At 38.7% G+C, this 25170-nt stretch overlaps 1 protein-coding gene and 1 long non-coding RNA gene across 7 annotated transcripts in view; one reads left to right on the top strand and one right to left on the bottom strand.

Annotated features, from left to right (window-relative positions):
* The window catches only part of SLC12A1 (solute carrier family 12 member 1), a 52940-nt gene that overhangs the window by 9333 nt on the left and 18437 nt on the right, over window positions 1-25170 (bottom strand). For all 5 annotated transcript variants that reach the window (XM_041123325.1, XM_030012980.2, XM_041123326.1 and 2 more), the window contains 15 exons: window positions 24962-25089; window positions 21918-22002; window positions 20055-20206; window positions 18316-18423; window positions 17404-17527; window positions 16356-16457; window positions 14334-14489; window positions 12513-12612; window positions 12315-12426; window positions 8234-8374; window positions 6267-6373; window positions 5299-5381; window positions 2592-2735; window positions 502-633; window positions 158-269 (listed from right to left, as the gene is read on the bottom strand). In XM_041123325.1, the coding sequence (XP_040979259.1) occupies window positions 158-269; window positions 502-633; window positions 2592-2735; window positions 5299-5381; window positions 6267-6373; window positions 8234-8374; window positions 12315-12426; window positions 12513-12612; window positions 14334-14489; window positions 16356-16457; window positions 17404-17527; window positions 18316-18423; window positions 20055-20206; window positions 21918-22002; window positions 24962-25089 (1786 nt within the window). The remainder of the gene's footprint in view (window positions 1-157; window positions 270-501; window positions 634-2591; window positions 2736-5298; window positions 5382-6266; window positions 6374-8233; window positions 8375-12314; window positions 12427-12512; window positions 12613-14333; window positions 14490-16355; window positions 16458-17403; window positions 17528-18315; window positions 18424-20054; window positions 20207-21917; window positions 22003-24961; window positions 25090-25170) is intronic.
* LOC115340946 overlaps window positions 1-25170 on the top strand; it is a 42895-nt gene that overhangs the window by 7063 nt on the left and 10662 nt on the right. The window contains exons 3-4 of one of the 2 annotated variants that reach the window (XR_005932334.1): window positions 1719-1826; window positions 24925-25101. This is a non-coding gene — a long non-coding RNA (uncharacterized LOC115340946). Of the gene's footprint in view, window positions 1-1718; window positions 1827-24924; window positions 25156-25170 lie in introns of both variants that reach the window. The other variant, XR_003923252.1, reaches the window with a different exon arrangement.

The raw sequence follows: 25170 nt of genomic DNA, 5'->3' as shown, positions 1-25170 counted from the left end.
TCAACACCTTTCTATCAAGTATATAATTTTTTTTCATGCTGCCCACAGTACAACAAATCAGTTGTGCTGAGAAACTCACAGCTTCCTGCTGTATATGCATTATATTCAGCATCAATTCAAACTCCTTAAACAGTGAGACAAATATAGTTATATTTACACTAGTTTTTCTTCTTCAATCCTATTGACTTTTCCTCCAGTGAAGATCCTTAATTTACAATTTTTCCACTTCTTCCTGATAGTTAGAATGTAAGGAATCAGGATTGTTAGACCTGGAACAACATATAAAATTGCAAGAAGATCAAATTAGTGCATTGCATGATAAAAACACCATCCTTCACTTCATCAGTGTTAGATGTAAGTTAATCTTAAAACATTTAAACCAGACAGAAAATTGACTATGTAATCTTAAAAGAAAACAGTTTAGTGCAAGTTCCCAAGCCTGTTTTTATGTTTGCTAGCACAGAAATCTCTCTCCCTGCAGTTCTTACTCAAATTCCTTACCTCCATCATCAAACAGCCACCAAATGTCAATTGTACCTTTTCCTTGCTTCTTTTTAAATTGAGTGCTGGCTTCTAGCAGCTTCTGATTGAATTCACCCACATGCATTGACTGTATTGTGTTAATGGTGCTCTCTGTAATGAGAAAGAAATATGGAAAGATTTCTGACAAGAGAGGCAACAAGTAGCTTTAGGGAGTCAAGTAGAGAGAAAGCTTCAGGAAAATGAACTTTTCTGACATAATTTCTACACTTTACATCTGAAAAAATTTACAGCGCAGATGCTGTGGACTTTTAATATACAAATACACACAGAAACCAAAGCTTGTGTAGTACTTTGTCACTAGATTATAACATCTTGAAAAGGGTTATCTCATTATTTGTTCTCTGGATCTTTTTAGTTAACCTAAAATTCACTGGGGCCTTAAAAAGCAATTGGGAAATATCTGATAGATTTTAGAAGTAAATGGCATTATTTTGCATTATTTACAAGCTCAGCTGTCTGTTGTAAAGTACAGAGCTGCCTGAAATGCACGGTAATGGTGGACAAAGAGAGCTAACAGGGTACATCGAGAGCACGGGTGAAGCTAAGCCTGGAAGGCAGAAAACATAAGCATATATGGCAACTTCCCTATGCTTGAGAGGATCATTGTTAATTGAAAATAAACTTTGATTCTTGCTGTTTGCTTGGCTGGCTTTAAAAGGTACAGTCTTGCCTGTGTACTAACAATATCTTCTCTCATTCTATCTTTTGAAGCCTGTGGCTTTATTACTGCTTCTCTTTCGATGATTTCAAAGAGGTGGTGCGAGAGCAGTATTTTAAATGGAGCAAACAGGCTTCTTTAGAGGTTTTACTCTGATCTGCTAGGTTCTGAAAATGCTTTGTTTAGTTTTCCTGTATTTCTAGAGTGTGGACAGGATAGTTCTAAAGCAGTTATTGGCTTTCCTCTACATCTATGCTGGAAGATGCAACAACTCTGGGGAGGATGAATGTATAAGCAAAACAGAGTCAGGGATATTTATTAACATCATCTGTCTCATATATAGAGCCAAAGTGTGTAATACATATTTCCTTTATGCCTTTCTGAACTAAATCGAAAAGGGTAGTTGAAAAAGGGGTGCACATTCTTGTGGTATTTGTTATAAAAATATATTCTACTGAAGCTTGCAAAATGAACTGAAGTCTGCCAAGTAAAGAATAATGACATTTTATGTTTTCAGTCTGGAGATCTTCTTGATACCTGTGGGAGTTGCATGCACTGCCAGATGTAATAGTCTCTGCAGGTGAAAATTCTGAAAATACTTGTCTGGGTACAAGCATGGCTTCAGGTGGGTCATTATCATTACAGCCTAGCAACTGAAATAAGACATTTAATTCTGTCTGTATTTCTGTATCATTTTACTATATTTGAAATGTAATTTCGATTTCCTCACCTATGCATTTAAGTTATGTGTTAATTAGTTACTCCACAGCATTCTGTATATGTACTTTCAGTACTTTTACCACCTTCATTTGTGCATTTTTATGAAACTATGCTTAGAATATAGAGCAGTAGTGTTGTTTTTACCTCTTTTTCAGCTGGGTATCGGGTTTGTGCATGTGTGTGTATATACTGAGTAAAGCGAGATTGCTTATTCCCTGAATATTGTGCATATGTTCCTGTTTTCTTTAAAGAGGAGGAAAAAAGGCCTCTGTTTAAAAATTGAAAACACCTTATTAAAAAAAAAAAACAGAACAAAACCAACTTGTTCTGTATTCCTCAAACTTTAATAATCATGTGCTGTTTTTGACAAATAGAATTCAACAGAAGCTGAGCTCATCTAGCAAATGACCGGGGGGGGGGGGGGGGGGGGGGGGTGGTGGTGGTGGTGTGCAAATTAGTTGTGTTGTATGAGGTAGCGTGTCCTACCAGCAATGGATGCTCACTCTATTCTGCATTACGTGGTTGTGGCCACCCAAACAGCTTTGCATATAGGGTAGGTCCTGTTACAGGGGCTTCTGTGTTTTTGCCTTAGAGTCAAAGTCCAGTTTGCACATTGGTGAAAATGTGATGCATTGAAGGGTCAGGGAGAAGTTGTCATTTTGGAACTTACCCTTTTTTGTTTCATGTTTTGAAAAATTGAATGAGCTGGCTTTTCTGAAGAATCCGCAGATGCCACTTTTTCCTTCTTCAAAATCGTTTTCTTTAATGGTAGCTTCCAGTGCCAATCTTTCCTGCTCCAGCTTCTCGAATTCCTCTGTATATTGCAAAAAGTAAGGGAACTGGTAACACATCACTTTCTATTTTAAATTAAATAACTTACTGAAATAATGGCAGTGATGTAGTTGCTGTTGCGGTACTTTATACATGATATAAAGCTGCTGGGAGGAAAAAACCTCTTTTAAAATGCTTTTTCCTTGCAAACCAATAGGGAGAAGGAAGCTGAGTTCATCTCTGGAAGCCCTAACTTAGGGTGCCCATGCCTACAGCAGTGGTGTGTACTAAAGTGCTATTCAGCTGCCCTCAGATTTCCTCTTCCAGATCAAATTTGGTATTACTGTATTTTAATAGATACATGAGATACTATTTATTGAATTATGTTTGTGGGTTTGGTTGGTTGGTTTCTTTCCCCAAAAGCTGTTTTCCTGAAGTGAGAAAGCTGAGGTATTGAGTTCTAGCCCTTGGGTCCCTATTCTAAGAACAAGGTCACATGGCTTTGGACTTTGAGAGTCTCAGAAATATGTAAGGATCCTGAACATGCAATCTGCTTCCATGCTGAAATACTTTTAATGTTTTAATTTTTTCAGCATTTGCTGCAAAGATGTAAGATTTAGCTAACCAATTCTGTAAATTCAGTAATGTAAAAGAACAATTTCATCTTAGCAATATTGGACTTTTGCTAAGAAGAAGGTACCACGTGTTATTGTGGAATATATTATGGTGAGGCACTAATTAATATGATCCAGGCATTTGCCTGCAGAAAGCTTTTTTCATAAGGAAACTTCTATTTGAGTAATACATGAACTAAGAGTGAAGTAAACTTATTTAAGACATATTTAAAAAAAAAAACACCCCAAACTCTCACTATCTAGACATTGTTAGCTCTGTTGGCACACTCAGTTGCCAACAGAAAAGAATATAATTTCTTTTACTTTAGAATCTATGACAGCCATGTGCTTCTGATTATTAGACATGATGATAGTCACTAATTTAATGGTTTCTCAAAACTAAAATTTCAGTTTTTCCAGTACAGAGACTTTGTATCTGCTTCAAAACATTTCCATGTATTTGAGGGTTGTGCCCTCCCCTCTCCCCCGGCATTCCTAATTCTTTCTGATTCCTTGTGTTTTAACACTTGGAGAACATTTGCTAGTTTGTAAGAATGCAAAGTTGGTATTTGCTATAATTTCACTGGTGTTCTAATGACTGTATCTTCTGAGCACTCAGTTTCTGACTTACATCAAGCAAAGAGACGGGCAGATCTCTTTCAGGTATCAACAGGGGGGGAGAAAAAAAGCATGATTAGTTTGGAATTTTTTCTTAAGTCCCTGTAGTTTTGCCCTGTAGCTCTCCATGCACACCAAGCTGCCAGTCTGCTAGGTGAATATTCATCTACCCTTGTTTCTTTAAAGGAGTCTCTAGCGCCTTTTAATTCTGAGAGATGATCTGCTTTTGAGGGTTGCCTCATCCTAGAATCCGTCCTCTTTAATGGGGAGTTAATTTTGGTTTTAATTGGCTAAGGTACTTAGGTCCTTTCTGGGTGTTCTCCCCAGCAGTTCTGAGCGTGGTCTGCGTGTCTCTGGGAAACTGGGTAGACGCTGGAGGCAGATTTACAGCAGGCGGCAGCAAAGAGTCGCCATTCTTTTTATGCCTGCCTATGTTCCTTGTCCATAGATTTTATCTAATTCATTTAAAACACAAAACATTTATCTGGTGGGGACGACAAGGGATGCTAGGAGTAATGTCCAGGTTTAGGCTGCATCTGTCTGCTCAAGTGGACAAGCTTATGAGAAGTGGGAAAATTATTGTAATGAAAACGTAGAGAATTGTTCTGATGGGATTTTTATATGGAATCATTCCCTCCACAGGGTACCTGAGGAACCAGTAAGACCTCTGTGTCCTAAAGAGGAAAAGGAAAAATGAAGGCCGCCATTGTACATGGCTTTTGGAAGCCCTTCATTTAGGTGCAGCTTGACTGCATGCTCTGTCTCCCTCTACCTTTTCCACCCACATGGTATATCTGCTGGAATGGTTGTGGTATGGTGGAATATTTTCCCTTTGCCCCTGAGAAGGGCACTGCTAACCTAAGGAAGAATGAACAAAAAAGTGAAAAAGAGAACTATATTTCCTGTGGGTTCCAGATTTTTGCGTGGGTGGGAACATCCTGGGCCCCAATGTTCCATAGAGGTGGTACCAAAAGTGCAGCTTCCTGATTCCTGCCAGTCCCAGAGATCTTGGGTAGGCAGAGGGAGGAAGATGTGCCAAGAGCAGGAAGGAAACATGCTGCAGAGTGACTGGTTGCTGTGGCACAGCATGATTTTACTGCTTTATTCTGTGCCTGTGCTGGAAGTGCTTTGGGAGTTGAGTTCTCTGGTGTGCAGAGCCCCTTAATGTGTGAGGCTTGGCCTCCTGTCGCTGTCAGTGCTTCGACAAGGATTTTGGGCAGGACTGAAACTGCAGAAGCAAGGAGGAACTGTAGAAGTTACAGGTGTAGGAACTATTCTAGAAACTGGACGATGACTCTAAGAGTATCGGTCAGATTCCTTCTCGTGCTGAGCATGTAACCAGCATAGATATTCAGCTATTGAGTCACCACATACCTTGAACCTGGAGGACCTGAGATATATCAAATCCTTGGCTAATTCTGACAATAATCATGCCGAGCTCAAAATCAAAGGCATCACTGAAAAGAAAGAAAAAGAATAAATATCCTTTCACATCTTGCATGTCGATGAGGAAAGCTACTTTAAGCAGATCAGTAAAAGTGTTAGTGCTCACAGGGAGGTGTTACTGCCATGTACTTGGCTGCTCTAGGTAAAATTGCAGAAGGAATTGCCCAAGATTAAGTAAAGTGCTACCAACTTTCTTCCCTGCTTTAAAAAAAGGGTATCACTGGGCATGGGAACAGATAGGCTATTCCTGAAATGGGTGTTTCTGACAATACTTTTTATGAACTAGGTTGCCATTGGGTAATTTTTTCCCCTCCTTTTTCTGAGGAAAAAACAAAGCTGGGGTGGGTTTTGTTGTTCTTTAACTCGCTTCAGCTTTACAGGTGAATTTTGAGCAAGAATCTATGAGAATCCTGTTTCTAAATGACTGTTTCCTAGCTAAATCCCAACCCACAGAGCTGCTGAGCCTTAGGCACACATGAGATTTGAAGCAAGGCTCTTCCTCTGTCTCGTAGGCTTAAAAGAAGAATTCCATGATGTTCTCTTATTCCCTAAGTATGTACATCAGGGTTGTTTTTCTCTGAGCTCCTGCCCACTAAAAATGGGAAAATGCAGTTCTGTAAAAGCACTGCTGACAGCAGTGCAGCTTCTTTATGTAGCATTGTCAAGCCACATCAGCTCTGACAGTGTCGGGTGTTTGCTAAGCAGGTCTTGCTAGGTATGTGAAGCCAAGGAACCTTTTTTAATGGGCAGAAGCTTCTGTTACAGAGCTAGCCATGTGTGAACCCAGATTTGTGGGTATTTTCTTACCTTGTTTCTACATGTCAAATTCTGTATGGAAATGCTGTATAAATCTGGTCTAAATGGAGTAAAAAAGGAGATGCTGAACTGTGACTTACTGTATAATGCCCACATAGTTTTCAACTTGCGTGGCAGTGGCATTTCTCCAGTCCTTCTTAAATCCAATCACCAAGGTATTTGGTTTCATTCTACCCAAGCCTGAGGCCTAACAATATTAAAACACTGCTTGAGAAGGTACACACACATGCTTTTACTGTAAATGAAAAGTAATGGCAAAAGATAACTGAAGTAATGTTCTGGAGATACTTATAACTAGGTTGCATTTCGTGAATGTCCTTCATGCTCATACCCTTGCAGAAAGCAGAAAGATTAGCTCTAAATCATTCCAACTATAAATAATTTTAGATGACAGAAGTGTAGTTTTGCTAAATTAGCATTCATTTGCATTTCTTCTGACATGCTCTCATTAAAACGGTTCAATAACTTGGAATCAAGAGAGAGTTCAAGCACTGTATGTATGCTTATTCTAACATAATGGCATAAAGCTTTTATCAACAGATGAACTGGGTCTGATGTCTCTTAAAACACCCCAGATACACAGAGAAGGCACATCCTGTTAAGAATAATTTTTTTGCCTTGCACTTAGAAACTGTTGCTGTTTGCTGGTTTCTTTCCAAAAGATTATCCAAAATTAGTGTCATGCTTTATAGATAAAATTACATTTTATAAACAGGAAGAATAAATGGTTTGTCAAGTTATTAGATTGCCTTCAAAACTGGGCCTAGATGCTAAAACCTGAACAAGTAAGGGTTGTCAGATCGTGATTCAGCTAACCTAATTTTTATAGATGATAAATGTATTGGGAACCTTCAGGAGGAGACCCACAAATACACCAGCTCGTCACATTGTTACACTTGCTAATTTTTACTACTAGCAAAAAGAAAATAGGTAAAAACTGTTGAAACCTTGGTGGGTTTTTTTGAGTAGCACTGATACATCTGCACTATTTACATTGAAATGTATGATTGGTTGGCAAAGGAATGCAGATGTCCTTAGGTTACAATAATGATGATATGGTTATCCTTCTGTTTGCTGGAAGGGAATTATTTGTGGTCCAGTAGTTGACTTTGGCAATAGTGTTTAAGTTGTAATGGAAAGGAAGAGATCATTAGATGGTAACAGTTCTCAAAAACATCAAAAGGATCTCCTACTGAGACAATGTATAAACCCAAGATGAAGTGTCCTTGTGAGGCTTTGATAGAACAAAGGGATCTTTATTAATAATATTTCATCTTGCTCAATTGTACTGCCCATTCAGCAAGTGTACAACGAGTCCTGGTAGGCTACCTTGAACCTGGAGGACCTGACTGTTACCCAGAGTATTTCAGTCAATCCCCTACTGTCTCAGTTTGCACTGATGTCTTTTCAGCAGTGTATTTTGTGCAAAGGATGGGAGTTTTCTCTACATTTTGCCTCAGTACCTGTATGTTTAATATTCATATATGTGAGAGAGGGAGGGAGATGTGGAAATAGGAAAATAGTGTCTCTGTGCCTTCATTAAGGCCGTTTTAAATGGACAGTTGGAAATGATCTGCTGTATTCTTGGAATAATATAAAAATATTGCAGACTCTTTTATTTAGATGGCCTTCTCTCTGTTTGCAGAAAATATATATTACACATTTTCAGTTTTCAATTAATGCAAAAATATTCTCAGATATTTAATATGCTGCATAATACTAAACAATAGAATTGCTTTGAAGTGTATCAAGTGTTGGCTGCATAGACATTCATATGTTGCCCTGTAGATGCCTCTCTTTTTTAATAATAGTGTCTTGTTCATTTAGGAGAGAAAATCTGCCTTGTGTCATAATTCCATAGCCCAGAACTAGATCTCTTTATGAAATAACCTGTAAAATAATATACATGTACCCCCAGAATGCCCTTTCTGTTTATAACATTATCCATATATACATAGGACTTCTTAAGGAGTAAACAGTAATGCTTTACATAAAGGGATGCTTTGATGTAATGCTCTTCTGTGTGTTCTGTAAACAAAAAGCTTACCTGAAGTAGACTTCTGACTCCATCTCTGAAGCTGTCAGCTGCTACTGCCGCATAAAAGGCTTTTCTTTTGTTCTTTGTGAGCCAGGCCTGCTTTTTTGCCATGCCACTGTTCATCTCCTTAACACACAGCTTGCGTGGTCCCTGCATGATACAATAAAATATTATTAAGAAGGCTTTGTATTATACATCACACAGTGATTTTGAAGGAGTTACCTAGTCTGCTGTGGGAGCGAATAGAGAGAGTCAGAAAAATACATTTCCAATAAGGGTCCACAGAGATTCAGCATTTTGAAAAGAACTGTGCTGCTAACATAATTCATATTCTGTTTGAGAGGGCTGAGGCTGTTAATGCCACTTAAATATAGTGATTCTGACAGAAAGAAGGACTACTATGGATTGTAACATCTTAGAAAAATATCTAAGGTATGATGAAGCATCTCAGAGTGAATAAAGTCCCTCCCTGACTTGACTACGTAAACAAGTCTCAGCAGATCTAAACATATATGGTTAAGCTCCTGTCTACTAATAGTAAGAGAAAAGGGTTGTTGCCATACAATTGAAGATGCAAATGGCTTTGTCACCAGGTTCTTCCAGTGGTCATCTGGTAATTTAATGAGGCAAAAATCTGTGTGCATATCCAAGTCACGAGACATGACACACTGACTTGACAGCAGAGAATGGGCTGGCAGTGGGTCCCCAAAAGATTAGGCCCAGGGAAAATGTCAAGTCTGAGAGCATGGCCTTTAGAAAGATTGAGATAAGTTTGGGAAGCATGTATCTGGAATTTAATTGATTTTAAAAAAATCTGTGCTCTTTAGTTTGAGTTTAAGGTTTGCTAGGCTTTGTTTATTCCCTTTCATGTTGTCTTGAGGAAGCTGAATCAGTCCAGAGCTTCTGCAGTGAAGATGAAACTCTGAGAGGGACACTCAAGAGTCTCAAATACTGGTTTTAGTGTTACTGGGCTGGACAGGTAGTCTTTGCTTTCCAAGGCAGGATAGAAGAGCAGAATTGTAAACTGTGGGAGCGTGTCCAGCAACATCAGAGACAGAAGCAGTAATTGGACGTGCCAGAAGGATAGAGCTGGCTTGGAAGTGCTTGGAATCCAGTGAGTATTTCCATGTGCCTAACGTGGGAAGTGGTGCCAGTTTGGTTTGCTATAAACAGATAGTTTTGAACTTTAGTTTGCTGCAGAGTTTCATTTTGTGCAGAAGTCATTCCTTTGCGCTTTTTAGAATTTCTAATGTTTTTGAGGATGCTGGCAAGTTGCAATTTTCATTCTAATGGAACAGATAACTAGAAAAATTGGTAGAAATTTCCTATAATATAAAACTAGGAAGGCTTGGTAAACTCCTGCTCAGGAAACTGTATTTCAAAATCCATATTTAAATCTTTTGCATTTAAAGTAAGTTAGTATATGGTAGCTTCTTCTGTTAAGCTGGGAAACTGGTTAAAATAGAGCTGAGGGAGATTTAGATTTTTTTTTCTTCATAGTAAATACTGTAAGCTCAAAATTTATTTCCCATTCAAGAACAGTGTAAGACCTGAACTGAAAGAAATTCTCTCCAAAATGAAATGTGTGGAAAGGATCACTTAATTAAAAATCAATTTCTAAAAGGTGATTTTGAATGTGAAACCAAAGTGTCCTTCTTTCAAAACTTTTCAGCCTTACCGAAACTTTTTTTTTTTGCTTTCCTGGAAGAAAATGGGATGTACTCTACATTTATATAGATGTAGAAATAACTGCAATACATTTACTTTCAGTGAATTAGCATTGGCTGCTAGAAAAGGAGGCAAGGCTATCAAAATAGAATTTCCAGCTAGTTCCATCTAAAGTCCAGAAAATACCATTGAGAAAGAAGCTGTGAAATGACCTGGCAGATTTCATATGTCATGTTGTTATCCTTGCCTTTTTCATTAGTATTATATATATTAAAAAAGTGAGTTTTGACCTGATCAAAATAGGCTGGGTTGATGCTCACTTAGGTGTTGTGCCTCTTGTATGTTTCTGAACTCCTTATGGCTATTTGGGAAGTATATGGGGAAGGATGGGAGAGTCCATGTGATTTCCTTTAATGAGATCATGCTACATTCTTGGGTGATAGTAAATTTACTGGAGTTTGTTTGGATTTAATGGGCATAACTTAAGAAGAGTTTGATCCTGGATGTTGGAAGAGTGAAGAGCTGGGAATAGTAAGTCGAATAGTAAGATTGAAGTTCCCTTGTGGGAAAGGAGAGGAGAAAAAGAAGTCTTACCCTTCTTCCCACTCTCTCTAAGGAGAGTGCCTGAAGAGAGTTTCACAACTGGCTTGCACAGTATGTTTCTGCTGTCCAAGGGGACAGTCCCACCCTTCTATCAGATAATAGCCTATCTGTGTCCTCCCCTGCTGCTTCCTTGTATCAGTGTTAGTGTTTGTGCAATTGTACAAGGAGTCCAGTGAATTTACAGACCGAAGACTAACCTTGCAAAAATATTTTATGTGAAGGTAGGGAGTAAAAGCAGAATAGCCCTTTTTACTAGAAACTCAGACTGTTCAAGCCAACAGAGACAAATAACTTTAAAATCATCTTTATGTTCATATTTATTTTACCTGTCTCTGAACTATCTATCACCATGTTCCTGGAAAGTTTTTTTGCTGCCCTTTGGGAAAAAGGAATGGAAGATATTCTGTCTGGCACAGTGTCTCAAAACTTTATGCATAGCTAGCAGCATGTCAGCTTTTGAGGCAAAATATGCTGGGCGTTACATTTATGGCTAAATAGTCTTGCTGTATTTGTTATGATATATGTTGTAGGCTGCTCTTCAACATGGTCCCTAGGAATTTTATCATCCACTTTTTGCCACAATTTTGCAAATCACAAAGGTTCATTGTGTCACACTTTTAATACCAACCAAATTAAATTTAGCTTATGTTGCTGAAGAAATAATAATTAAAAAAAAAACCAAAAAACCAAAACAATTAAAATGCTTGCTCTAGCAAAATAGACTTAGGTTTTTGCATAGACAGGAATGAAATCTCAGTTCACCATAGAAAGTACTAATATTAGAGAAACATGCCGAAGAATTCTGAAAACTTGCTGGAACTCAACTTTAGGAAGCTGCATAGTCTCAGGATCTTGTTGGGATTGATTCTATGCTTACTGAATGCAGTGAGAAAGCTAACAATAATTACAGTAGAGAAGAATTAGGACCATTCGCTCTTTATAGATTCATTTGATTTGGGAAGAATCACACATAGATATTCTGTACTCCCTTTCTGCAACGTGGCAGCATCAAATTAATTAATCCTACGCTCCTGTAGAGGAGTATGTTACCTTGCCTGGACTGACTCTACTAGTTAGATTCTGCAGCCCCCCATTTGGTGCCATGAGCTGGTTTTTTTTCCTCTCAAAATTAAAAAGTTGTTGTAATATTTAAAATACATTTTCTCTTCCACACTACAAACCCATCTATTTTTGTTCTGTCCTAATGAAAGACTAGATCTTCATCCTTTAAGATACATCATTTCTTGTGTATTTATAACTAGAAATGTACTTTGCTCCTCTCTTTAGATCTTAGAAGGGCATGTTTATCCTCAAAATTAGCATTGTTACAGTTTTGGAGAAACCACTGCAAAGAGAGCTGAATTACTTGCCAAACCCCAACACTGCAAATCAGTGACAAAGCTGAAAATAGAACCTGGGTAATTTGACTCTTGCACTATAATCCTTCAAGTTTTGTTTTTTGTTGTTTTTTTGGTTTTTTTTTTTTTTTTTTTTAAGCCTTACTGTGTCCGTTTAAAAAAAAAAAAAAAATCGTTCCTTCTAATGCTTTATTTTTATCAAACCATTTTTTGGTCTGTCTACTATGAACTCTGAAATGCATCTCAATGAGGCATTTACCAGCAGGCTCTGTATCAGCCGATAGCTTTCTTGTCAAGACTTATGACAAAATTCATTCTCAGTGCAAACCTCTTTCATGGTCTGCACAGACACCCGTCAGCACCAGTGGGAACATTGTGTGCCAAGTGAGAGTGGAATGTGTAATGGAGATCTTCAGCACCCACTGGTGCTGAATTTTCAGATTTATATGAGTTGACCTTACCGTGTACACTTCACAGCAGATGCACAGCCCATTGTTCTTTGTGAAAGTATGTGTGATGTCCAGCAGAGCAGGCCTGATCATAGGAGCCCCTGTTAATGCTATGCACTGTGGTCTGTTAGGAGGAAGAAAGAGGTTGTATTTAATTGGGTGATGTACTTATTCAGAATAAGCCATTCTACTGTTCACTGGAAATCTTACCTGAAGTTTTTCACATGGTCTTCCACTGTAGTTAATGCCAGAGCGCTGTCTAAGGCATTAATATAGTAAAGAGCCTGTGTAGAAGAGCCCCAATTTACTTCTGTATATAATAAAGATAAATAATGCATGTTAAACCATGGGCTTTTCCCTATGTTCTACTGCAAAGGTCAGCAATCATGTTATCCATGAGTCAAAGCAGGGTATATCTCTCATGCTTCATAGATACAGAGCTATCGTTCTTTGTGCTTCATAATAGAATAGATTTTGCTTGTGTAATGCAAAAACAAACATGCTAATACATAGTATCATTCTTTATATAAAAATTGTAGGGAATGTTCTTCCTCTGCTTCAAAACTGCGTTCTTCTCTGTTCCATTAACTTTGTATCCTTCTCCCATGTATAAAATGGACAGCCCTGAGTCATGTATTTGGTGTGGAATTTCAGGAAGTTCCAATTAAACCACAAGGAAGGAACATTGCTAGCTCTAGTTGGCTCTGTTCTACTATATAGGTCAAAAATTGTTCTCCAAAACCAATTTTGGCATATACATCTTTTCTCATTATTGTGCAGCTGCTTGGTGGGTGGAGACAGATAAGAAACAGCTTTCTACACTTTGAGATCTACATGAATGCAGATCAAGTCCTGTTATGCCAAGATACAAAGCTAATACTTAGTGTAACTATGTGGAGGTTTGTGTAGAGGCCTTCTTTTCTAAGGAATATTAGTCTTTTCTGAACCCTTCAACTGCTGGTAAATAAGTGCTGAACAAAAGTCACTCTCTTTAGGGAGCAGGAGATGGATAGCTTTTCTACACTGTCTTCAGTGAATTTAATCAAGCTTTAAGCTGCTACTTTGCAGCAAGGACACTGACAATATACTAGGAAAGGGTAGAAATCCTCAAATTCTTTTGACAACTGTCTTGTGACAGGTGTGTTCTCCTACAGCTGGTTATATTTACAGGAAAAGAACCACAGACCATCCCGGTGGGTATGACGGCACAGATAGGGAGGACACAGAGCAGTGCAGCAGTATACACAGTAAAGAATAACGCAGGCTCAGACCACGTGTTGGTATCCCAAGCTAGCTGCAATGAAAGCACATCTTCTGCTGGGAAACTTGCCTCTTTTATTTGTATTATTTTTTTTCTACCTCAGAAGTAATTCAGATGGTTACCACTGAGATCTGAACCTGGGTTAGTTTTGTCCTTGGATATGAATAACCAGACTGTCTAGTCTTGTACTGGTGCTTTATTCTATTAGTGCACAGATTTCTGAGGACATCTCCTGTGATTTGCTGAGCTACTAAGCAGTTTTTTCCAGCAGTAAAGTGTGCCCATCTTTCTTGATTTACTGAGGAAATGTAGGGAGGTGCTGGAGGATGATCAGTTCATGAGTAATTCAGCTTGCATTTTTGTTGTGTAACAGGCAGCAGGCTTACATTTTGAGTGAGGACCCCAGATGACTCAGCTAAGAGCACAGCAGAATTCAGGTGAGGTTTTGTGTGGATGGAAAAAAATTGAGTGATACTCAAGTGAAAGCCCAAATGTAGTAAAGACATGGTGGGAATAAACCGCTGTGCTGGAATGCTTACGCAAAGCCTTGAATCATACTTGAAGTGCTTGTTAAACAGGCAAAAATTCACTAGACTATCATCTTAACCTATCTTATACAAAGTGGGATTTAATGGGATGCTCCAGGCTTCCCTCAAAAGAAAGGTATTGGAGAAAAAGTAATGTCCAATTCTGTAAGCAGAATTAATTCCTGTAAAATCCATTCTGGATGCATAACATATGCACAAAATAATAGTGTTTTGTGGCCTTACCTGGTTTCTTATATGTTACATAAATATATAGAAAGAGCTCAATGGCATAAGTGATGAGAGCTGCCCACCAGTTGATGACAAACATGACACCGCAGCACAACAGGGCTCCAAAAAGTGACACCCACATGTTATAATATCTGAATGCAGGTCTCCAACCTGTTTAAAGAGAATTGAGGAAATTGGAAGAGCATAAAATATATTGATCAAATAGTGATCCACTGATTTTACACATACAAGCCCACGCACATTTTGTTTCAGGCTTTGTCAGAAGGGGTGGGAGTGATATGTGCAAATTCTCAGGTACCATGAGTATCAACAGATACCTTCAGGTGTTGGCTGATGTAGGTTTCTATACATATAGAGTACTGCGTCTTACAAGCCTTTTACTATAAACCCTTTCCTACTGCTTTGTCCAGCCTGGCTTTGAGTAGCCATTCTGTTTATATGTATTTTTGCCAAATTAAAGCTCACTGGTTCAGAACTGAACACAGATTTTCCTGTAACTCCAGGTAATTGGCTACTGTGTCCTTTTGATGTATATACATAGAACTTATTAATGGGAGCTAAACACTTGCTGAGAGGAGAGTTTATCCCAATACTGTAAGTGTACCTGTCTTAACCTTGGAAATCGCCTGGCCTCACTGCAGAAAAATAAAATCGTTTGCAATTGACTTTGAGAAGATGTTATTCCTGCTGCTCTTCAGCTGCAGTACTGAATCCATCCCCTGCTAGCAATTAAAATGATGAAGGAAGCAGTGAGCTTCCATGGTTTGCAGGTCTCTGCCAGGTGTTCTACAGATCAGACTCTTTGGAGAGGGGAAAAAACACAGAAGATAAAAGAAGAGGCTGAGCAACCCTATCTTGGATCATCTTTATAATGAGGGAATGGAAGGGTCCTGCTGTGAAGAAATTTGCTGTCCTGCAGCCTTGCAATTATTGTAATTATCGCTATGAATTGGCAGAAATTAACTGGAGGAAATGAGAAAAGAAAAATGGCTGCAGTTTTGTCTGAAATGTAACTAGTGGCAGAGTAGAGTCAGATGCACGCACATGAAGTCTATAGAGGTAATTTTTACTCGGCTCCAAGGCTGTGTAGAGCAGATCTGCATTTGTTCAGCTGTGCAGGTAATTAGCAGAAGTGCTCATCTCTTCTACCCTCTGAACAAATGGCACCATGCAGATCTATAGGAAGGAAGTTGATGTAGGCATTTATGTCACTACTACAGTTTCTTCACACTAGAAATCAAAAATGTATTCCTTGCTGCTTGAATTGAATAATTGATTCACAGTGACAGGAAATTGTCTTTTCTGTGTGCCAAAACCAGTGTTGCTCAGCTGACTGACTTTAGTCCTTAAGGTGTCACCCCTTCATTCATGAAAATGATGAGAATTATTCTGCCGTGGCGATGCACAAACCTGAAAGCCACTATGTTCCTTTGCTGTACAAATGTAGAGAGGGGCTCTCAAGTTACCCCTGAACAGGACCTCGTTGTGCTTCACCTTAAAATTCTGCTACTAGCCACTGCAGAGCTGTGCTGATGCTGTTTGGTGGACCTGTTCTTGTTCTACACGTTCCCTTCCAAGCGGTATCGCTTCTGGTGCAATTACGGTTCTTATGAACTTTCCTGTAAATTTCACTGTAGATTTAGAGAAGGGCATAATTGCTCCCCACTATACCCTGCTTACTTTATGTGGCTAGAGTTGGCATAGGTTTTTATCTACCCACATTGTGTGATAGTGAGGGAGAAAAAAACACCCTGAGGAGGAGCTTTTCTGCTCCAGTGGGATCAACCAAAGTCTTTTTTATACTGTACAACTGTAGGGAATGTAGGGACCAGAGCCATTATTTTTATCTTTTGGAGGGAAATAAAATGTCATCATATTCAATGAGAGCAGTAAAACCTAAGATGATATAGCTTAGATATTTTACAGGTACTGCAGCTTTCTCTGATATACAGTCAAAAACTTGCAGAGATCAGACTATGAAGCCCACATTTAAATCACTGGTGAATGCAGACTCACCTGGAGATTTTGCGTATGAGGCATGAAAGCAGGAGAAATTAATCAAAGCATATGAAGCCAGGAAGAAATTTGAGATGATGGGAGCAATGGTGTTCAGTTCAGCTGCAAGACACACACACACACACACACACAAATCAGACATAGGCACCAGTTTCCTAGATTGTTGGATAGCTTTTTCCTGACGATGCATTAAATCTGGACACTGTCTGAAACTGTCATCCAGGAAGAGCTTGGGTATTTTCCTTGTGGTACTAATTTAAGGCCACCTTGATATACACCTTCATTCATATTAAATAGTGTCTGCTGATGCTGATTTTAATAACATTTTGTGCTATGCAAGGTTATGCTTGATACTCTGATTCTACAGACTGGCTCTTAATGATGTAGCTCTGGTGTAAATTTCAGAATTTTAAATACATAATTGAGAGGATAGATGCATTTCACAAAGACTTATAGCTAAAACTTACTGTTTTGCTATTGAAATGGCAATCTGAATTATCTCTACTAAACTTCCCATTTATTTAGTGTCACATAGTTTGAATTTCCAGTCTTGGAAAAAATAATGTAAAAATCCCCACACCCCTAAATATGGTAGCTGGGATTTTCTACCACTGAGGCTGGCAAGGTGGGATGTGCTTTGGAGCCGACTGTGGGGAAGGCTTGGCAGAGTAAGCTTCCTAATTATCTCAGAATTACCTCAGAGCTATGTGCAATATAAACTGGAAAACCATTTTCAAAGTTGGTGACTTTGCCTTATTTTACATAGTTCTAAGCACTGCCCTCTTCCAGTGAACAAGAATTGCACTTACTCTGCATCTTTGAAAATGAGGCTGTGGTGGCGTTGAGATGTTACTAGAGTCCCTGTTGGTTTCTTTTTGCCTTCTTTAAGAATAATGGAATTGCTACCAGGGCTTTGAGTGTGCTTGGGCTTATGTCAGAGCTTACCTGACTGGAATTTTTTCTAACCATAGCTAATCGTTGTATTAAAATATCAGTTTATATAATTTCAGAACATGAGATTATAGCAGTTGTGTAATGATATACAAACCAATCAAAATGAATGCCATAGCAATCACGAAAGTGAGAACGTATCCCCTGATGGGCTCGTTGTTTTTTCCGTATCCTTTGGCAAAGAAGTGGAGCCCTTTGTAGACGTTGTCCTTGCAAAGAGCCTGGTAGACAAATCAGAACTTAATTCTGTTAAGCAGTGCTTTCTTGCATCAGAAGAAGTTCACTGCCTGTGAGTGACAGCTTGCTAGGCTTTTGCTAAACAAAAATTAAATCTATCTAGTACTTCAAGTACATCTACTGTTATGGCACATAAACATTCAAATAAGGTGATAAGCAAATATCCTACTATATTATTGTATAGCAGCAAAACAGAATCACAGACATCTAATGCTTATTCAGTGCTTTAAAAAAAGATTAACTGAATTGCTAAACAATGTGTAAATTGGAGGAAACTGAAGCACAAATCACTGGCTTGGTCTAAGTTGTACAAGTTATCTTTCTGTCCCGTGCCCTCTGTTCCCATTCTGTCCACACTGCTGCTGCCCAGATGGCTTCTGGACAGCCTGTTTGAGCACACCTGCTAGCACATGAATCTTACAGTCCTGAGGGCTCCTGCATATTCCTGGCACTCCTGTGCTTACAGGATGGCTTTCTGTAAGAAGATAGAAGTGGTCCTGAAAGTAGCCTTGAAGCTATCTATAACAAGCACACATGTATCCCTTGCTCCTGCAGCAAAGCTGAGTTCTGACCAAAGGAACATTATCACCCTTGTAAGAGGGTGGTAAGACCTGGCTGTTTCTGTTGAAAAACATTCTACATACTGTTTCCCTCCCTCTTCCTCCCACATGTGTCAGTGTTTATATATATATCATTGGGCACATAGAGTTCAACTAAATTTGATGTCTTTGAAGTAAGACAGAGTATAAGGAAATGAATAGTTCAATTTTACCTGGAAAACTTTGGGTGCACTGACAAGAGATGCTAGAGCTGATGACAGAGTAGCAGAAAATATGCCAGCTGTGATGAGAGGACCAAAGCCAGACACCATGCTCATCACCTTCAGGAAAAAAAGAAGGGAAAAAGAATAGTCAGGCTTGCATTTGGATATACTTTTTGATCACAGACCCATTTAAATACTGTTTCTACATGTCTCTGCTTTTCATGGTTCTAAACTCAATATACTACAAACCAACTGTGAAGTAGGGAAATACTGTTATTCCCTTTTTAGTAAAAAGCAACGGAGGTGTAGCCAAATTTTTATACAAGAATGCAGCTGTCTGCTGAGGCAGACGAGTACTCCGTGAGATTTTCTCACCTCCTTTACTAACTGGTTGCTATAAGTAACAGCCGCTACTTGATGAGTAAATAGTCAGCTTGTAGCAAGAAGGGAAAATGGAAATGGCACGGAAAAGCACCAAAGTACGAAATGTGGTTGGAGGCATTTTCTTTGGTTTAGTTTGGAGCTTTTTTTCTTGATTATTTAATATGGCTAAAAAGAGAGAAAATGCTCGATTGTGCTGGCATAACAGCAGTGCTGCAAACAGTAATGATGGTCACTGTCAGGCCTCCCTCAGCCCTCCCAGAGGGGCTGCACTGGCCTCTGCAGCCACTGAAGCAAAAGGGTTGTTGAGGAGCACCAGACAAGGAAGCCAAAAGATGGAGTGGACAGATGTGAGTGCCAGATACTTCTTGGTGTGTAGGAAGTACTCTAGGAAAGCAAGCAGTTAATCCTGGAGATTTGTCAGATGAAGACATATTTTTTTCTGACTTTAGTCTAGCAAAGATAAATGCAAGAAGTGAAATTCTGTTTATGGCTGTAGGGAGGTCACTGATTTTAAGGGTTGCCCTGAGTCTGGGCAGCTGAACTGAGGTGGGAGAGAGGATGGCAGATGACCAAGAAAGGAAGGAAAAGTAGTCTGTGACAGGGACAGCATATCCCTTTTAAGGTGGTTACCCAGCCCTGTCATTTAGCAGAACCAGCTGAGAAAAAAGCAAGTGACTTTAAAAGCTACAAATGACTAGTTGAAAAGCAAGTGCAGGCGAGTGGTGAGCTCCTCTCGTGGGCTGTGAAGCACAGGGGCTGAACAGACATCTGGGAGCCGTGGTTGTCAGGCTGCAGAAGAACTGCTTTACTTTGATGCTTTGCCTAAGCTTTATTTTGAAGAATAGAAATGGCAGACAGTCTTTCTCTGGCCTAGGAGAAAGACCCTGTTACTTCTCACTTGATTTTTCACTTGACTATTTTTGGATACTTTTTTTTAAGAAGTCAGAACTCCAGTTTTTGCACCGTGGCACAAACCTTTAACAGTGACCACAGCACCCCTGAGGTAAAATCACATCCATGTGTAAAGAGCAGTGAGATGAGTTGCTCTTTTAACAGGAGTTCCTGAGGTCTCTGTTAAGTCTAGATTTTGAGTTTGAAGATGTTACAACATATAATGCTTCACGGTACTTGTTGAAAGAGGAGGTAAAGACCTTACCAGAGTGCTGGGAAGGCTAGTGATGGGCAGTATGAAGGTTCTGTGGAATGTGGGGGACTTTTCCCTTTGATTGTTCTTATAGTTTTTTACTTTTTTAGATAAAAGTGGATGTCCTGTTGCAGTTACTTGTTAGCAAATAATGAGTTTGCATGTTTGTACTTATGTATTCATGTATAGCTTATGATTATATGTATTATCTTATTAAAACCTGAAAATTATTCATCAGCCCATAATCACATGGCTGACTTGCACATCTGGAAAAATCATAGCCTAGGCTGCAGGCAGATGATCCATTGCAGCTCATTCCCGGTACAACTGTATCATTGATGTTCCCAGTAGCATCTCGTACAACACAGGAGGCTGTGGAAACAATGATAGATTATTATTTTCCTTCCACGTGACATCAGAAGAATGTTCTTGCCACACTTTGACTCTTAGTCTGCGCATATTTTGTACAACTGCTGCCTTAGTCTCATCCCAAAGAGGAACATTTCACGCTGGGCAGAGATTTCTTCCCTGTAGCGTGGCTTAGTTTCTCATGTTGTCTGTAAGCAAATATTTACTTCTGTTACTTTTAAAATAATCAGCCAGTTTACTGATGAGGACTAGCATATTTCTGAGAGCAGAGAACCAGACAGAGATCAACAATGAATTAACTAACTCAGAAGTATATTGTCTGCCTATGACCACTTCTACAAGTGCCAGTATTCAAAGGAACCTGGTCAGTGAGGGTCTAAGGTCTAGGCACACACTTTTTTTTCTGTTTAACAAGGACACACAATTGCTTTAGAGACCCAGATCTTCAGCTGCTCAAATTGTCATAGCCCTACTGATACCAATATGGTGAGACAAACTTTAAACAGGAGAAATGGCCTATATTTTTTTTGCTTTTATTAATATTTATGCTGTCTTTGCTTGTTTGCCACCAGAAATGGGAAGAATCATATGGAGTTAACTTAGAGTGCTGATCTTAACATCTTTACCGGCCAAAATGTAAGTTTATGTGGTATCTTCAAATATGTCAAAAACATTGTTATTGAGAGTCCCAAAGTAACCATTATCTATTTAGCAAACCAATATGCAAACAGAAAGAAAAAAAAAAATATTGCACTGAAAAATAGACAGCTCTGAAGCTGAAATACAGCTATTGCTTGTGAGAACAGAACAATGCATTAACACAGATTTATAATAGAAAGTGAAGAATGACTACTTAAAGTTTAATTGCAGGGGAAATTTCAGTCCAAATAATGCAATAACCTGAGCTGCAGCTTGACTCCAGTATTCTGCCTTTTGCATAAAGCAGAAGAACCACAGAAGTCTGGAAGACTTGAGATTCATCTCCCAGAAAAGGGAGTACCCCACAGGGCTTTATGCAATATTGAGGTATTCGCTCATAAGGAAGAGTGTCATTTGCAACACTCTTTCTTACAGTACTATTAAAATAGAAAAAGTAAAATCTTTTTCTTGAATGGAGATTTATTGTACCCTTGCAATGAGAATTTAATTGCATGTTCCTTCAACACAGTTCATGGCTTCTGTACAGGTCTCCCTTTTACTCTTGTGCCCATTTTGTTACCTCACATTCCAGTATTGTAGAGCACCTTGTCATGTAGTGCATCTTCTTTAAGACAGGCAATTGATTTCTGTCTTTGACATATAACATATAAAATGTGTGTGTTACTCATGAGTGCTCAGTAAGGCTAGTGAGAGCAAGTAGAAGCCATGTGAAATTTCAGTGTGAAGGCGGAACAAAAGATCAGCAGATTCATCAGAGGTTCCTTTAATCTTTACTATGCTCATGGATACTATATGCTAGTGGTCTTTGTCACTGAATCAAATGCAAAAGTAACCATACAAGTTATATGAAAGTCCAGCTGCCAAACAGGGACTTTTGTTTCTGCTGGTTGCTGCTTTTTTCCCCACTGTTTTTACATACAGTAAAATCAAAACAGCTATCTCTCTACATAATAAATCCACAGGATGAAAAAGCAGTGAGGTTCATTTGTGTACCAGGCTTTCAAACTTTTTTAACTGTATAAATTAAGACATGAAGCAGAGGTTCTGTACTTACCTGCACATATTGCAACGCCAATGTAAGCAACTGTTGTAATCAGAATGGCCAGCATTGTTCCTTTGGGTATTGCATCTTGTGGATCCTTAAAACAAAGCAGTGACCCGAAAAACACCATGAGTTTGTGTGCTGCAGTCTGATTGCATTTGCATGCTAGGGAGTCCTGCCGCATTGTGATATGAAGATACCTTTAGAGGGTAGATTTTTATCACTTAGACCTGCACCAACTTTTGCTGTCCCAGCACGTAGATAGTGAAGCAGTCCTGTGGTACAGCACTCGTATCCTGGACATAGTGAAGTATGTTCTGCAGGAGCAGAGGTCACGTTTATAGCATCAGGAGAGTCCTGAGCTCTGCATTTCTGGGAGCTCCAAACTCTCTTTATGTTGCAATGGGCTTTATTTTAATGTTTAATGATATAATGGGTAAAGAGTTACTAAACTAACCATCAAACTCCTGTGGATGACAAGACAGGCCCATTTTTGGTTAATCGGTAAGATAGATGCAGAGAGTCACCCTGTACAGAATACAGTACTTTTGTGATTAGCAACTAGTAATTGTTAACTGTGTCTTGACAACAGGCTACTTCCTTTCACTGCTTTGACTTTTAATTTAGGTAGTTTAATAAGGCTGGGTTATAATGCTTACAGACTGGATCACAACAAGTATTGGCTTCGATCATGCAACAGTAAGTAAGAGTCCAAAGATCTGCTTTATACATTGTAATTTTAAAGGGGATTTTAATACTAGCCAACCTTACAATTTAGTGTGTGCTTGTTTATACTAGGAAGCACTTTTTATGAATTGTTGTCTTAAGTTGGTTTAGTGAGGTTTTTTCAGTCAAAGATGCATGGAATGCATTTTCAGCCACAGAATTTTGTAATTTTATAACTATGCTTGTTGCATGGGAAAAAAAAAATAATACAAATTTGGACTGTCATGTGAAACATGGATGAATGACTTAGCTGTGTTAATAATTAATGTAATTTTTAAATGAGGTAAGGATTTATTGAGCTGAAAAATAATTGCAAAGTCACTTCAGCTGCATAAGACCTTTTGCCCTCAGATCATAGTAACTTTAATTTATACAGTTCTGGTATGCATGTCTTAGGTCATTGTTTTTGTGGAGTCTCGTGCTGCAATCTTTAACACTGTAACATTAAATCTTAGGGTTAAATCTTCTTACAGCTTTTCAATTTTTTAATTTTATCAATAATTAAACACATACTTAATATGCTGTTAGCACTTTAGGGCCTGCTCCAAAACCCACTGAAGTCACTAGGAAGACAAGCTGGTTCTGTAAGTAAGCTTTGGACTAGGCCTGTATTTGAGTGTGTAGCAGCTACAGAAGCATGTACGCAGGTGTTTGCAACAAATTCTAAAGAAAGTTTGGTCAATTTTACACTTTTAAAATACTTCTTAGCTTGTCTTTTAGGTTTCTGGAGAGGCTGGTTAATTTAATTAGACCTGTTTAATGCATCTAAACACGCTCAGCAGGGAGTCTGCAGCCTGGAGGACTTGGTTATAGAAATCCGCTTATTGCCAGACTGAAGCAACTGCAGAGAGCCAACGGGACAACCGCTTCCCTTGGTCTGCTCAGACTCTTTCAAATACCTTATGAAAGAAGTGCTGCTGCTTTGGGAGCTTGCCATGTATAGCGAGCACCATATATGGCAAAAGAATTATTTTTGTTTGATAAAAGGATGGCGATTGTGTGAGGCTGATTCAGTCTTGCTGGACAGAAGTACAATTATTTTTGTTTTTTTTAATTAGAAATGGAATCTTATAGACACTATTAGTGGCTCAGTTTCTACATATTTCTCTCTGTGCTTGGCTTCAAAAGCAGTCCTCTGAAAACAAAGGAGATGAGGCATGCAACTCAGTGTGAGGAAGCTGTCAGGGTTAGTAGGATCTGGTGAACTTGTAACTACTGTACCAATACAGAAATAATAGACCTTTGATTGAATCCTTAAGGTGTACATGACAATGGGTCTATATGATAATGCCAAATAACTTCATTTGACATGCTGGGGTTATCAAGGTGTGAGCCACATCTTTTTGGTAACTTTTTTTTAATTTGGGGGTGGGTTTTTGTTTGTTTGGGGTTTTTTGTTTTGTTTTGTTGTTTTTTAGTATTAGATTGTAAAACTTGAGTTATGGATGCCCCTGGTGCATTTCTGAATTTCTTGTAATATTGTGAAGTATTGCATTGCTCCACATTTACTAGGGATGTTTTACCAAATGCTTTGCTGAGCTTTGAATTACTTCAGCTTTGTGTTTGGCTTTAAACACTCTTTGCATTAAATACACTGTGCAAAGCCATGAAAACTAGAGGGCACTCACAGTTAAAACTAAATTCCTGTCGCTAATTTACCGGTATGTTTACATACTGGAAATACCATCTTGTACAACTGCTGTACTGCAAGAGGAGAGTGGGGACCTGACAGAATGGCTGCAGCAAGACAGTTGGGCAGCCTTGGACCTCCTTTCCCTTTCTCTTCAGACTCCTTTCTTTTGTCACAGCTGCAAACCTGCAGCTTTTCCTTTGAGCAGCAGTAGTGACATGGGATTGGGACATACTTGCTTTCATTAAATGCTCTGTTTGCTCTGCCCTTGCTATGACCCTGAATAGAAAAAGCTGGTCTCTGCTGATTCTTGTGAGTACAAACATGAGCTTTACAGGTATGCTTTTTGGGATGATGTTTTAGGAGATTTTGCAAAAGAAGAGTGCCAAGAGATACACATGTAATTTCTTTTATGTTATGTGCTGCTAATGGACCATTAATGATATATTATTACAGGTTATTGAAACATGCTTTTAAATGATATAGCAACCCAAATCTAAATGCAGTAATTTCTGTAAATAGCATTATGAGAGAAAATGTGAACAGATGTTTTTAAATAATAAAGCAGGTACTTAAAAGTGAGAGTTTTTCTTCGCAAAATAAGACATGATTTAAAACTGAATACAGTGTTGATTCGTAATTTGTTTTCTTGTTCTTTTTCAGCCTACAGCTAGTATTATGAAGTTAATGAAATACATACTTTCAGATCTCCTGAGATATTGGCTCCTGCAAGAATGCCAGTGGCAGCTGGGAAAAAAATGGCAAACACCGAGAAAAATCCTTCTCCACTTCTGAAATCTGGTCCAAAGTTTTCTGCAAATATTGATGCTGCAAAAATAGGTGAAAATGAAATACACTACCAGGACTTGATTCCAAAGTTACTTAATGAAGGAGGTAAATAAGCTAGTC

Source organism: Aquila chrysaetos, chromosome 5 (genome assembly GCF_900496995.4).
Source record: "Aquila chrysaetos chrysaetos chromosome 5, bAquChr1.4, whole genome shotgun sequence".
In the NCBI taxonomy this organism is placed as follows: domain Eukaryota; kingdom Metazoa; phylum Chordata; class Aves; order Accipitriformes; family Accipitridae; genus Aquila; species Aquila chrysaetos.
This window is presented reverse-complemented; position numbering and strand designations above follow the sequence as displayed.